General features: G+C 33.4%; 1 protein-coding gene across 3 annotated transcripts in view; it reads left to right on the top strand.

Annotated features, from left to right (window-relative positions):
• The window catches only part of pnt (ETS transcription factor pointed), a 429,327-nt gene that overhangs the window by 274,015 nt on the left and 141,275 nt on the right, over window positions 1-14,037 (top strand). Inside the window, exon 1 of one of the 3 annotated variants that reach the window (XM_085948068.1) lies at window positions 2,638-2,818. The exons of the other annotated variants lie outside the window; for them this stretch is intronic. Coding sequence (XP_085804194.1) covers window positions 2,776-2,818 — 43 coding nt within the window. The 5' untranslated portion in view covers window positions 2,638-2,775. Of the gene's footprint in view, window positions 1-2,637; window positions 2,819-14,037 lie in introns of those variants that run through there. 3 annotated transcript variants of the gene reach the window in all.

Raw genomic sequence — 14,037 nt, 5'->3', positions numbered from 1 at the left:
CGTTTATACTTAATATCACATAAAATTACGTATGCAATCGATTGCTGTATTTTTGCGCGTCGATTAAAATCATAAATAAATGATAACACATGTCACTCAAAATACAGGTAGGTACAATGATAATATCTAGGAATAGCAAAATTCGACCTTAATGTTTATTATTTTTATTACTTAATGACACTTTGATGTTGAAAATCGCTGTCATGATATGAGGTGTCTTTATTCACAACTTGGCATACCCTAAGTAAAAATGTCCAAATAAATTCAACTCTTTTTTAGATATAAACTAAAGTTATGCATAGTTTCGTGAAAACATACAATTGACGAACATGTATGTATTAAGTTTTTCTCGATGCGCTGATGAAACTGACGATGCGCGTAATGGCCTGAACACATTACCATTGTCATGTGAGCGCAGTGCTATTACAATAAGAACTTTAAGTAAGAAAACTGAGAACATACAAAAACATTGTGACAGTTGCCTGTCATTTATAGCCCCATTCTAATCCTAATCCACTAAAGTTAAAGATATGAGAAAGGACGTGACTCAAATGTGTAATTTTCAGAAGGAAAAAGTTGTACTATCACACGTCACCACCTTAGTGTGGTTCTAGCTAGATCGTCACTATTAGTTTTCGATTCAAAATGTGCCACGGGATGGCAGCATTAGTTTGAGATAGAATAGGGTATAGGTACTGTACACATGGTAGTTTTAGAAACTGAATGACTCGCATGATGCCGTGTGGTCCATAATTATTGCTCTAAGTATCACAGTTTTTTGTCAATTTGCGGTTTGGATGGACCTACGTGGAACAACATTACAACCAAAGGTTTAACTAAATTTAATAATAACACAAAAAATATGTCAAACGTTTGGAAAGTCGGCTTCGTAAAGCTGAGTTTAGATGTTATTAGTGCACATACATACCTACATATTATTATATATTATGTTATTAAAATACCATCAGTTAAATGGTGTGTTAACAAAAAAAGAGGCCTAAAACGAAACGATTCCAATTCTCGTTTATCCAACTGTATGAATTAATCTATACAACTATATAAATACAACGAAGTCTACAAATGCATGTAAACATCTTACAGCCCCTAAACCAAAAATGTCCGTGCATAATCATTTATTTGAAACCCTCATCCACACCACGTAAGCATTGTTTTCAAATTAAATGCAGTTTGGAAAGTACAAATTTTGCGCGCAAAACAACACTTCTCAATACCACGCGTCGCTACTAATTTGAGAATATTTTTTATTGAACATCCATAATTTTGAAACATCTCTAAACGTAGATACTTAACAGAGAAAACTATCATAAAATACGACGCCTGACAGGACTCGGGCATGTATTCATGGGATTCCAGTCAATGTGCTTTACCAATTTAGTCACCTTTGTTCTATCTAATTACGACGAAATTAACTATAGCACACAACGACCCAACTAAAACGCTTTAAAAATTAATAGATAGGTACTAATAATAATAATAATAATAATAGGTACTTTGACTTGCTAATAATTTAATAAACTATCAATTTTATTCAACGAATAATTGAGAATATAATATTGTTTATTTAACATTCATAGTTTTTAACACCTGAGGAATATACTTCAAATTAATAATTATTTTTATATTTCCTGCCACCAAGCTTGATACAAATATGTTTATGAGCTTTAAGCCATAATTTTAATTGTCTTCTATATCTACCTATTATTTAATTATTAATACTATCCACTTTTAAAGATTGTCAACGGTCTTGTATTAGTACCTAGATTACAATTATTACCATATTAGTATGATATATGTATAAGTATGGAATCGTAATGTGTACATTAAAATCTTTGTGAATTTTCTATAATATTTGTTTTAAGTTTACACATAAGGGTCAAGACACACGCATGTAAAATACGCGGTCCTGTTTTTCCGGGCCGAATTATGCGGCCGGCGCGTCTCGACCCTTAAGTGGAAACAGCGAAGTTAATCTGAAGTTCAACAAAGTGATTTGATAACGTTCATTATTCCAGAAGTTGTTGAAAATGAAGAATGATGATTGTATATTTGATGAGAAATATAAAAGATAGCGAACGAAAAAGTTGCAAACATGTAATTCTCCAGAACCTTTCAACATAAATTTACATAAAGAACAATGAAAACCAGCGAGGAATGCATAGCGTCCATAAACAATGAACATTTACACAAAGCAATAATAAAAAATAGTGATTTTAAACTATGTATTATTCTAAGTACCCGAGTGCGTCGATAATTTGAACTATCTGTTTATTAAATCATTCTAAATAACAAGTCAATAATAAAAAAAAAACAAAAAAAAACAATAAATCGATCGATAAAAAAAATATGAAAGACGTTAAAATAGCGTTGTACCTAATTAATTAAGTAATTGTAACATTTTTCGTTTTGTAAATTATTAAATTAATTAAAAAAAACAGTTCGGTAAATTTTAAGTAACATTTTTGTATAGTAAAATAATGCAGTGCTAAATATAAAATATTATAAGACTGATATAAATCATAAAATAGAGTGTTCTTAAAATTATCAGAAGTGATTTCTTTCAATAAAAGCTCCCGTAAAAGCTTCGTTTACTGCGACGTGCGTCTGCGGTGCAATGAAGTGATTCAGTGCCTTCGATAGTTCGTTGGAGTTTTCGTGAGTGATTTTACTTTGCCCACACTTGTATTATAAACCACTGGGTGGGGTAGGGTTTGGTGAAGGTTATTGGTGGAGAAGGTTCGACGGCAGCCCGCAGGAATGGGAGTTAAAGCAATTATGAAAGCTTTCACGCGGCCGAAAGGTAAAGCCTTAATTGACATTGACACAATTGCAATTCACACTCTGTTTGTGCATGTCTGATCTTATTCTATTTGTATTAACGGAGGTGATTGGTTGATAACATTGCTGGGCCATTCAATCAGATTATAGACAATTGACATTTACAGGTTCTGTATTAATAGGTTTACCATACGTCCCGGTCCCGGCCGGTTTGGCATTTTGTCCAGGCTGTTCCGCGTACGAATGATTGTCAATAGTAAATTGTCATGATTGACCGTATTAGCGAATATGTGATGAGACAGTGGGGAAGGGTGCGAAAAAAGTACATTCCAGCGATAAGTGGAGACTGGTACAATAAATAAATAAAACAATTTAATTTCTACTGCAGAAGGTTTGCATTCTTTTTTGTACATACTATAAAACAATTTTTGGTGGGTAAAATTGTTTCTTTGCCATATATCCCGTTCCTGTCCGGGTTTAGAGTTTCATAATTATGGTAAACCTATGTATTAATTACCTATATTCTATAAAATATGTATGGTTTAGTGTAAAGATATACCTATGCCTAGTTTTTTGTGTTTTGAGAAGATCCAACAATTCTAGCTGTTTAGAATTAAGGATTAATGGACATTATTATGTATTTGTACTAAAATACTCTACTTTAGCGTACCCACCTACAGTATTTTTACAGGTATGAATTACATACAGACATGCGTTTGTTGTGTAATAACTCAATTTTCGAAAAAAATGGACATACTAAAACTATGCACTAATCTATACATTGTAAACTGGCACAAAATGTATCCTTGAAAATGGCCATTTAAGCGGACAAAACCTATCATCTTGGTCGTTAAATTATGTGGATTAACTCCTTTTGTTGATATGTACATATTATATTTAATTTGAATATAAATATTTCCCGCCAAGTTCCCAAGTTCTGAAAAATATTCATTGTTAATTCTACAGTTTACAATGGCGATTTCCGCAGGTATTTTGGTTTACGAACCGGTCATTTGAATTAAAATTCAGATCTAGTACGGCGGTTTCCTCTCCAGTGCATTTATAATTATCGACTGAATCAAATTAGTTCGATAATTTCCTATTGTAGCGGACGAAACCGCCCCTGATCGTTACTTTGGTATGTGTAAAGAATGTAGGTACCCACTACATATTTAACACCATCAATGTCCAGTTATCTTGTTAAAATTCTGTAGACATCACACTGTGCAATTAATAATAAAACAATTGGTACTTATTCCCCGATTTATAGGGGATCAAAATAAACATTATAAACCTTTATACCATTTTTATATTATGTATATACTATGTATATTGGTGCGCTTTGTTTATATAAAATAATGCACCACCCTTGCATATAATGCAATGATAATAATTAACTATATGTATACCTATCTGCCTACTTCATTTTTGCATTAGGCAATTTTCCAAAATCTTTAGCAAATCATGCTGTCTGGCATTTTGTATGAAACAATTTGTATATTTATATCATGGCCCCCACATCCTGAAGCGGGCCCCAGGCTAGGATCTTTGGCGCCCCCCTACCTATCTCTAAGGATAAAGGCACCGTGATGCTCTACAGTAGCGTTTTCCAAATGGTGTACGCGGTAAAATTAATTTGTATATTTAGTTTTTTTTGTATCTTTTAATAAATCCATTTGAATTGTGGAGTTGTGTCGAGTATCGATACATAATTAAAAATTGTATCGTACAAGTACATAAATTTAAATAATAATATTATCGAAGGAAAATAGCACCACAGGCGACTTTTTTTTTTAACTATGAGAGCAAATTTGTGATGTTTGTTTATCTCACTTATCTGGTCGAGTCGCCACGCTGGCCCCTCCTGAGTCCGGGCCCCCAGACTAGAGCCCTGTCAGCCCCCTCCTTGTGGGAGGCCAAGATTTATATACCCACTCGAAAGTTCGAAAGTACCTATACTTAAATGTTGTAACTTAACGTAAAATAAATGAAATTTAAAAAAATGCAAAATTAACTAGAAAAACTAAGATTATGGCTACTGTCCCAACAGAACACTACATACATAACAATGTTCACCACTAAACGGAGCATATGGGCCTCCACAGAGTTAGTGCAGGTTGTGTAAACAGAATTTTCAGTATAAAATATCTACGATTATTGCATTTACATAATTTGAAAACACCTCAGATACTTAATAGAAAAATACCTACTAATTAAATATTATTAATAACTAACTAATTATTAGCAGGTGCATGTACGTTTTAAAAATTAAATGTACTAAAATTTGTGAAATACCTTGATTTAAGCCACAAAACCCGATTGCCAAAAATTAACGAAAATTGCTGTGTACTTGAAAATGTAAAAAATTAACAGTTAGTTTCGTCGTAATTAGATATAATACACATGGCTCAATTAAAATGGGATATATCCCGCGAATCCCAGTTGAGGGGGTTAGAGTCACGCTGGGCGTCGTATTTTTCCAAAGATTTTTCTTACTAGGTGTTTTCAAATGTGTATAATACAATATAGTATGGTGATCTTTTTCACCGACTGAACTAACCGCAAAACGATTCCCAACAAACGGCCAGCAGCAGTGTCCAATCAGTGACAATAGACATAACATACGACAGACGTCGGCGGTTGACGCACGTTATGGACATGGATGGATGGATGGAATTTTATTCACTCCTACCGTTTTGAGCTGCTCCGTATCAACATACCAGATACCTACCTAGTGGCTCTGAAAGTGTTGCAAATATATGACATTTTTTTAAAGATTGGGTTAGTGCACGGTTGTTGTATGTCCACTTTTGTATGTTTTAATGAAGTTGATTTTTTAATCTCGAATCCATTAGGCGAATTGACATAGGGGTCGTCTTATATGACGTCACGTCCTAGGGAGGATAATGTGATAATTGTTTTTTTTTTTATTTGGGGAAACTGAAAAAACTAGGCTCAATATAACACGAAGAAAGACAGTTGTTCTGAAGAAATGTGTACACACATAATTTACTATATGTATCTAGATATTATCTACTTTTATATAGGCATCAAAAAACTTTAATTAAATTATTATGAATACGTAGAATACTCGCTTTATACGGCTTGAAGTGCCTAACTACGATTATATTATGTTTTTAAATGCTACGTACATTTAACCCATTTAGTGCTAACACCGCGACTGGCGCGTTTGGCCATTCGATGTAATTGACATGTTATTTAAATGTGGTAATTAAAAGCTTAGGAGTGATTATATTTACTTACTTTTAACTTGAACGTAGGTATAGGTTCTTAGAATATTAAATTTCAATATATTACTGTGTCTTTAATATTCCTAATAATAGTTAGCTGCATATTTATATCAGTTGAGAATGTTTAATTGAACCGTACGAAATCGGTTCATATGATTATTATATAATACAAAATAAGTTTTTTTTTTAAATTTATCTCATAGTCATATAATTATTTAGTTTAAAAGGGAAAAACATGTATTATTGATTTCACTTACAGATAATATTATAAATGAAACGAGACTAGTATCTAAATTTCGTGCTTTTATTAAAACAATTATTCATTCTCTATACATACCGGTTTCGCACCATTTCTAATATGCTAGTTTCCAAAGCTTTCTTCTGTCTACGTTTGTTGAGCTTTCTCCTGTCTACGCCGGTCTACGCCACAGAAAAATTATATTGATATTTCAGTTATAACATGTATGGAATAAACTGATTTTAAATAACCTCATTTAAACACCGAATCAATTGCAATCAAATAGTGAGTTCCGACTACTTATGCATACATATTTTATGTTTTGATGAAACCTTGAAATATATTACATTTATATAAATCTTGGAAAACCTCTACTTAACTAATAATATATTATTATCTAGAGGAGACTAGAAAACTTTGTATTAGAACACATGATATCTGGTTTGATCATATTTTTATGTAGTTGAACTGGTAGCCATCGAAATTCTGTACGTTGGCGCATTGAAACATGGTGGTTGGTAATAATGTACATAATATGTATTATGATATATACCTACTGTCGTGATATTGTACATGTGTATTGATCTAAATAATGAAAGGTCATCATCCTATCATAAGTGTCAGGGTATGCTCTTAGCAATATCTGTACACTTATGTAATATTTCATGTTTCTGGGTTACTGGTTCTTTTTTTAATGTTTGCTAATTTGACAGGTGCAGGCGATAACAGTGTGAAGTTTGATACAAATGAAATCCGAAATAACTTGTAGCTAATATACTCATTACCTTTTTTACTTTCATATATTTAGCTTCGAAAGTTTCTTTTAACGTCATTTATTATAATTCATCATTAAGGGCGAGTCCAAAAGCCAATAAACGAATTCAGTGTTAGTTGTCTGGCCATTCCAAGCTGGAAGCACATTCATTGTATTATTGAAATATGCCATTTTATCCCTATTGGTTTGAGATTATTTCGTTCAATTAGTATTTATAATTTCACAAATAAAATTAGTATGGCAAATAAAGAAAAAAAAATAGTATGACACTAACAATTATTGACGATCGATATTATAATTACGTTTACAAATAAGGCTGCCAAATTTATATATTAGTAGACATTGTTAGTACCTACCTCCATTACTACTTCATAAAATTGGACTATACGTTTATCTATCTTTTTCCGTTTGTTCGATTACCTACCTCCATTACTACTTCATAAAATTGGACTATACGTTTATCTATCTTTTTCCGTTTGTTCGATTATGACTCAAAGGTTATTAGACCAACATTAATGAAACTTGTACAGTTTATGGACTGCAGGAGCGATTTTTGTTAGTTTAATTTTAGTTAATATATAATCAACATCGAGGTAGGTATGGTATGTCATGTCCAACTTCAAGTAAGTTGTGATTTACTGTCCAGTATCAAAATTGGTAGTGATCTACCACACTCACTTTGCCATTCTCCAACTCGAACAAACGTAAGATAATTAAACAACAACACATGTCTTTCATAATCACAAGCAAATAATCTAGTTCTCATTCGTCGTGAACATTTTGTTCTAGTTTTCTTTTAAGCACTTATTGCACCAACTACTATCATCCTGCATGATCTAAATGGAAAATATGCTTTAATTTAAAGCGCAGTGATTCACGTCTTCTCTTTCGCTCACTCCTGCGACAGGCTGTGAGCTGGTTCAGAAAAAAAATGAAATGGTTAATATTTCTCCTAAATTTCAACGAAATCATATTATATTATTACAACTGAATGTAGGTACCTACATGCTTTTTGCATCCCGCAATCGACGTAATGGATATGCCTGTTATAGACAATATATTTACTTTCAGATATGACACAGTTAACAGTGAAAAATGGAAACTCTGCCATTCTTGGTGGTATTGGCTTGTGTGTCTCTGATAATTGTCTTAGGAATCGAGGGCATCCGTTGTTCGTTCTCCCAAGGTGCATAACTAACCTTCCATTGGTAATGCCAATTGGGAGGGCTATAACTCTGTTCAACCAAATCGCTTCGGATATTGACATATATCACATGCGTGATGATTAGTATAGGTGGGCATCACTTTATAAATTCTTAAAATAAGGTCGGCTTAGCTCATTCGGTGTACGCACCTACTTCCTTGTATCTAACTTAGATATATTTTTTTGTATTTACACCTTTCTACTGTTTAATGGTTTAATGCTATCTTTCTTAATATATTTCTTTATATAATATTGTTTTATTAATATCTATTTTCTTCTAAATAGCATTTTGTGAATGTCTTAAATTAATAATTTGTAATGTTCACTAGATATATTATATAAAAATAAATAAAATTTGAATTTGAAAATAATCAGAGTGATATTTGTGTTGTTTTGTACTACTGAGCTTTGTGTCACATACAAAGTAACTGCAGCCCTCTGGTAGAAAGCTTTGCCGCACTCCATTGGCGTCGCAAATTAACTTAACCAGTGGGTAAATGGGTTAAAGTGTCACGCGGCGAAACAGTGCGAGGGGCTCTGGATCGGATCAATTGTTTATGAATGGGCACCGTCCTAATTTGAATATTTATATGCGCACAAATGACGTGCGGTGCGGCACTGTAGAGACCATTATAGACTCGCCCATTCCAACAAGGGACATTAACATGGCGTGCACAATTCAGAAAATGATTATTCATCATCATTCATCGCGCGTAATTTCAATCATTTGAATTATTTCAAACAAAATATATATCAATAGTGATTTTTGGATTAAGCTATTTTTGTTCAGTGAACAAGACAAGCTGGAGTGTCTTTTCGGTACTTGGGTACATGTAAATTGTACGTAAAATATTTCACCGTGGCACAGTTCGTCGTGAGCTTTACTATACGGTCTCCAATTTTATTAGATTCAATATGAACATTAATTCAATTTTCATAACTGATTTTGGCAAAATTAATGAATTCATGAATGAAAATCTAACCTAACCCAAAAAATAATCCGATATATCGGCTATTTTCAAAATTTGTTTGCTGCTGGCTTCCTGTAAAGTGTAAACCGACAATAACCACATGAATTTTATGTCAGTACTATACGACCCAAAGAGGTTGGACGGTCTTTAATATACGGCCATATAGGTATTTCCGGTAAGTACAACATTTCACGGTGAAGTATGATACGGCGAACTGCATACGTACAAGTTTCCGGACACGCTTTTCGGTACGGTGAAACAATACTCGGAAAACTTTGCTTTGTGGGTGGTTACATTTCAATTTTACACATTACATTTCACCGTAACACAGTCAACCGTAAGCTGTTATTTAATTTTATTTTATTTAAAAAAAAGTCTCACGATAAGGCTAAAAAGGCGCTACTTTCCTTCAGGTCTATTAAATATTTAAAATATGTACCTAGTTGTGCGCTGCAATTAGGTGTGGTATGATAATTGATGTACTTAAATGATAATTAACGTGTAGAATTTGGGAAACACTACTCTAGAGCAGTGGTTCCCAAAGTTGACTGGGCTCCGACCCATCTAACAAAAATTTCCAATCTTGGGACCCACCTCTTAGCTGTCTTAGAGAAAAGAGGGCATAAAATATATTGGTAATGCTCAGATTCCCTAGTGGCGAGTCGTAAACTACTTAATGCTGTCTTATTTGTTCTAATTGAAATAAAAAATATATTTTTTGTAAGTGTTACCAATATGAATGAAAGACTGTTGAAATAAGAAACACCACTTAAATAAAAAAAAAATATTACTTAAATACCTACACCTGCAAGGTTTTTTTTACAAAGTTATTTCAATGGGAAGGATGTATTTGTTTCTTATTTTTCTTCATTACAGTTTTAGCATCAACTTCAACTTTACTTACTTTTAATCGCAGTGAGTTATATATCCAATTTATTTCGGTATTTAGTTTTAATGTTAACCATAGCCGAAAATCCGACCTCACATAGATATGAGGTAGTAAAGAGGAGGAGGACTTTCATAGCTTCATCGAACAGGCTAGGATAATTATCAGCAACTGAGAGCCAGAATTTCGTTAACTGTTTACGATTGAAACTATTTTTCAGTGACGTATCTTCTGATAAATCAATGAGTTCTTCACTTGCTTTTGTTGACATACTAGTTGGTAAGTCGTCTTGAAATAGGTTACAAATCCAACGCAACGAATCAAACTTTTTCATATCTTCCCCAAAATAGTCGTCAAAGTTATTTATATATAACAGATAAATGACTGGCTGGCGCTAGCTGGCGTTTTTCCGCGACTGTGCTGCCATCTGTAGTGCATTGGCAATTCAAATTATTATCATTTTATCACGATATTTTCCGTAACTTAAGTTTATTTCAATTTTTAGGAATTATAAATAGCTGAATGCAATATCAAATTTATCACTTCCTATACTTTTTAATTCATGTATACAGTGGCGAGGGCCCACTCAATATTCGCTCGGAACCCACTGGTGGGTCGCGACCCATAGTCTGGGAAACCATGCTCTAGAGCATCACACGACCCTTAACCTTAGTGATAGGTAGGTGGGCTAGCCAAAGATCCTGGGCTGGGGTGGGGACCCCGCTACGTAAACGTAATTAATACATCTGGTTGTATTATTAACCTAATTAAACATTTAGATATGAAGCAGAATGGTTAGCCCCAAACTCATAGGAAACGCTGCAGCTATCAAAAGTCGTAATAAAAAATACTTTCATATTAAAATGTATGGATATTATAAGATAAAATCATTCAGCTTGGTTCTACCTCTTTCAATACCTGCGTGCTCTTCGTATAAAAATAAAAAAGGCATCTGGGTAAATTCATGGGGGAACATTCGTAGTTCCTACGATCCTATTTAATATGATTATACGTGTACTGTAATTGTTACAATAAGTGCTAATAACTCCATACAAACCTACCCTAGTTAGCCGTAAATACTATCACATCACTTAGCGGCCTTGCGTATTGAATAGACCCGGTGAGGTGCATTTTTGCAGTTTTTTCAACATGTTTCGTATCTACATAATAATAATATGTATGTTTTCGTATCGTTGACCAATAAGTAATCACTTCTAAACTAAAATAAAACACACAACACTCACACATATGCGAGTCTCTTCTGCACACATGTACATATTTCGTTTCACGCTCTGATAATGCGGCAAATTACGGAATCCTCTACACGCGTAACTCCATCATATAATTATTATACGCGATTGTGCAACAATGATGCCGTGGCGTAGAGCAGAAAAAAAATGAATGTTAACCATCTCACCACGTGACCTGGTCGATTGTTTTCTATGTGGGCCATCTTCACACGGCGCGAAGAACACAGCGCTTGATCTTCGCCTACTTTTCACTTTCGTGGCTGGCCGATTTGCACGGATTCACGTGTGCATTAATTACCTAGCCGTTGCGCAATCCTCGATTGTCACGCCCAAAGATTGTGACGTTTCAGATCACGGCCGTATTGACTGAAGAATTTAAATTTCGAACAGGAACACAAATTTCGCCGTTACAATCGACATGAGAGGAAAATTCTCTGCCATGTATGCGGACCTGTGTGTGAAGCAGTGGCGAAGGGTGGAAATAGGCTATTAAGATCCGACATAGATAGTGCACATTAAATTTTGTCAGTGACTCGTATTTGTTTTTATTGAACTAAGACTACAATTTACAGATGGTGTTGGTTAGTTTTTAAAAATCAATTGAAACTAAACCATAATCATTTTGGTATGTTATGGGCGATTCGACAAAATAGTGCACCCTTTTTCATTCATACTTATTTGTTTTCGATAAATTAAGAATACATATTACACATGTTGTTGGTTAGTTTATTAAAATTTATTAAGCCTTGCCATTAATACCAAACCATAGTAGATAAAAATATTATTCTATCTATAAAATATCCAAAATTATGTATATATTAATGGCATACTTTTAGATATTTTATAGGTAGACGATTATTTTTTAACTATTATCTATTATGGTTAGGTTTTCGCAGTGTTTAATAATTGAATTTAAAAAAAATCTAACCAACACCATCTGTAATTTATAGGCTTAGTTCAATTAAAACAAATACATAGGTATGGCTGATAAAGTTTATTGTGCACTATTTTGATCGGATCTTAACAGCCTGCCTACAACCCTCGCCACTGGTGTGAAAATACCACGATTCGAAACATTCCACCTTTATCACTTCTGAGAATTAACTGGGCAGTAGTGGCAAAGGGAGGAGGTAGAGATCTGGCATAAATAGTGCACACTAAACTTTATCAGTCATAATTATTATTTGTTGTCATTGACCTAAGAATACATATTGCAGATTTAGTAGACAAGTCGTTTATTTTTGTGGTCTTGCTTGATAATGGTGTTACTACAGAAATAGTTATCGACTCTTTTTATTTATTATTTATTTAGGTCAACCAACAGAATCAATCACAGAGGAAGTATAATTATGTATAATATAAAAAAATGTGTTGGTCCCAGTAACAGGCGGACACAAAAAGCATAATAAATCAAATTAAATTAGATCAAATATTAGGTACCTACAGGTGTAATTAATAATAATTGCAGAATTATTGAAAATCGTTAAAAAGGAAAACATATTAGAGTAGTAGTTATAATAAAAATAGAGAAAAAAACAGAAAAACATAAAAAAACTATAATTATATAGATAAGACTGGTATTATAATAAAAGAAAAATACAATAAAAATAAACAGTCGTCCAGATACAATTAGTAGGAGCAAATTAATTTGAAAGAGGCAAGAGAACAAAACAGATCCACTCGATCACTGTGAAGATTTAAGGTTCTGCAGAGTAGAGCCACCTTAAAATACATTCTTTAGAATTTAATACAATTTATATTATTATTTTGTAAGATATTTATCTTAAATCTATTCAAATCGTATTATTCGGTAAGTAGGAGCCAGGGAACTCAGAAATAATTGAAACTGAAATACGTAACGGGTAAGGAGAAGCGGGCAACCGATCTCGAGTAAGGAACACGTCATACATCGAATACTGACAACTACTCTCGGTTTATGCATTGACGCTCATTTAATATTGGTTTATTGTACACACTATTGCACGTCTATAATGCCTGTTCATTTTCGTAGGACACATTCAAAACCCGTAGTCAAAATTTACTGTATTGGTATATAGCCTATCGGAATTCTTTTTTCTTCTTATTCTGTTCTGTGATATGAGCAAAAATGATTTACGGAAAATGACCCGCTAAGTTCTACCATTTTCGCTGATGTTTATCAAGTCACCAAAGCATGGCCTTAATACATATTGGAATAATTGCTTTTCCCAAGACTTGTTTTACTAAATTAGCAATAGTTAATTATTCCTTCTCATGGTCCCGTTAGCCAACTTTACCGAGATGTATACTAGTTACAAGTTAGTCACTTAGTGTGTTAACCAAAGTGTATATCCGGTTGAATTATTGTTTATTTCCGCCACATAGTGCTTTGCGCATGCGCGGTGTATTACCGTTGTTTTAATTGTTGTTTTTGTTGTTGTGGATGTACCTACGTCGCCGAAGAAAAGCGAACGTTTTCTAAATTAGTACGTTTTAGTTTTTCGCTTTCAAACTCATTCGCATGATAAAGCAGCGAACTTTTCTTTATGTCTAGGCTCTGCAATGATAATTATTATGCACTGCAAAACCAGTCATTGAAAACTTGTATCTACCTGATTCCCACGACGTGTTTTTGTTATTGAATTTATGGATACTTAATATGAGCAGAAGTATCTCAGTCATGGCCC

The sequence above is a fragment of the Rhyacophila brunnea genome, unplaced genomic scaffold (genome assembly GCF_057557595.1).
Source record: "Rhyacophila brunnea isolate RB1 unplaced genomic scaffold, BYU_Rbru_1.0 scaffold_20, whole genome shotgun sequence".
NCBI classification, from domain to species: domain Eukaryota; kingdom Metazoa; phylum Arthropoda; class Insecta; order Trichoptera; family Rhyacophilidae; genus Rhyacophila; species Rhyacophila brunnea.
Note: the sequence above shows the minus strand (reverse complement) of the source record. Positions and strands in the feature narration are given on the sequence as shown.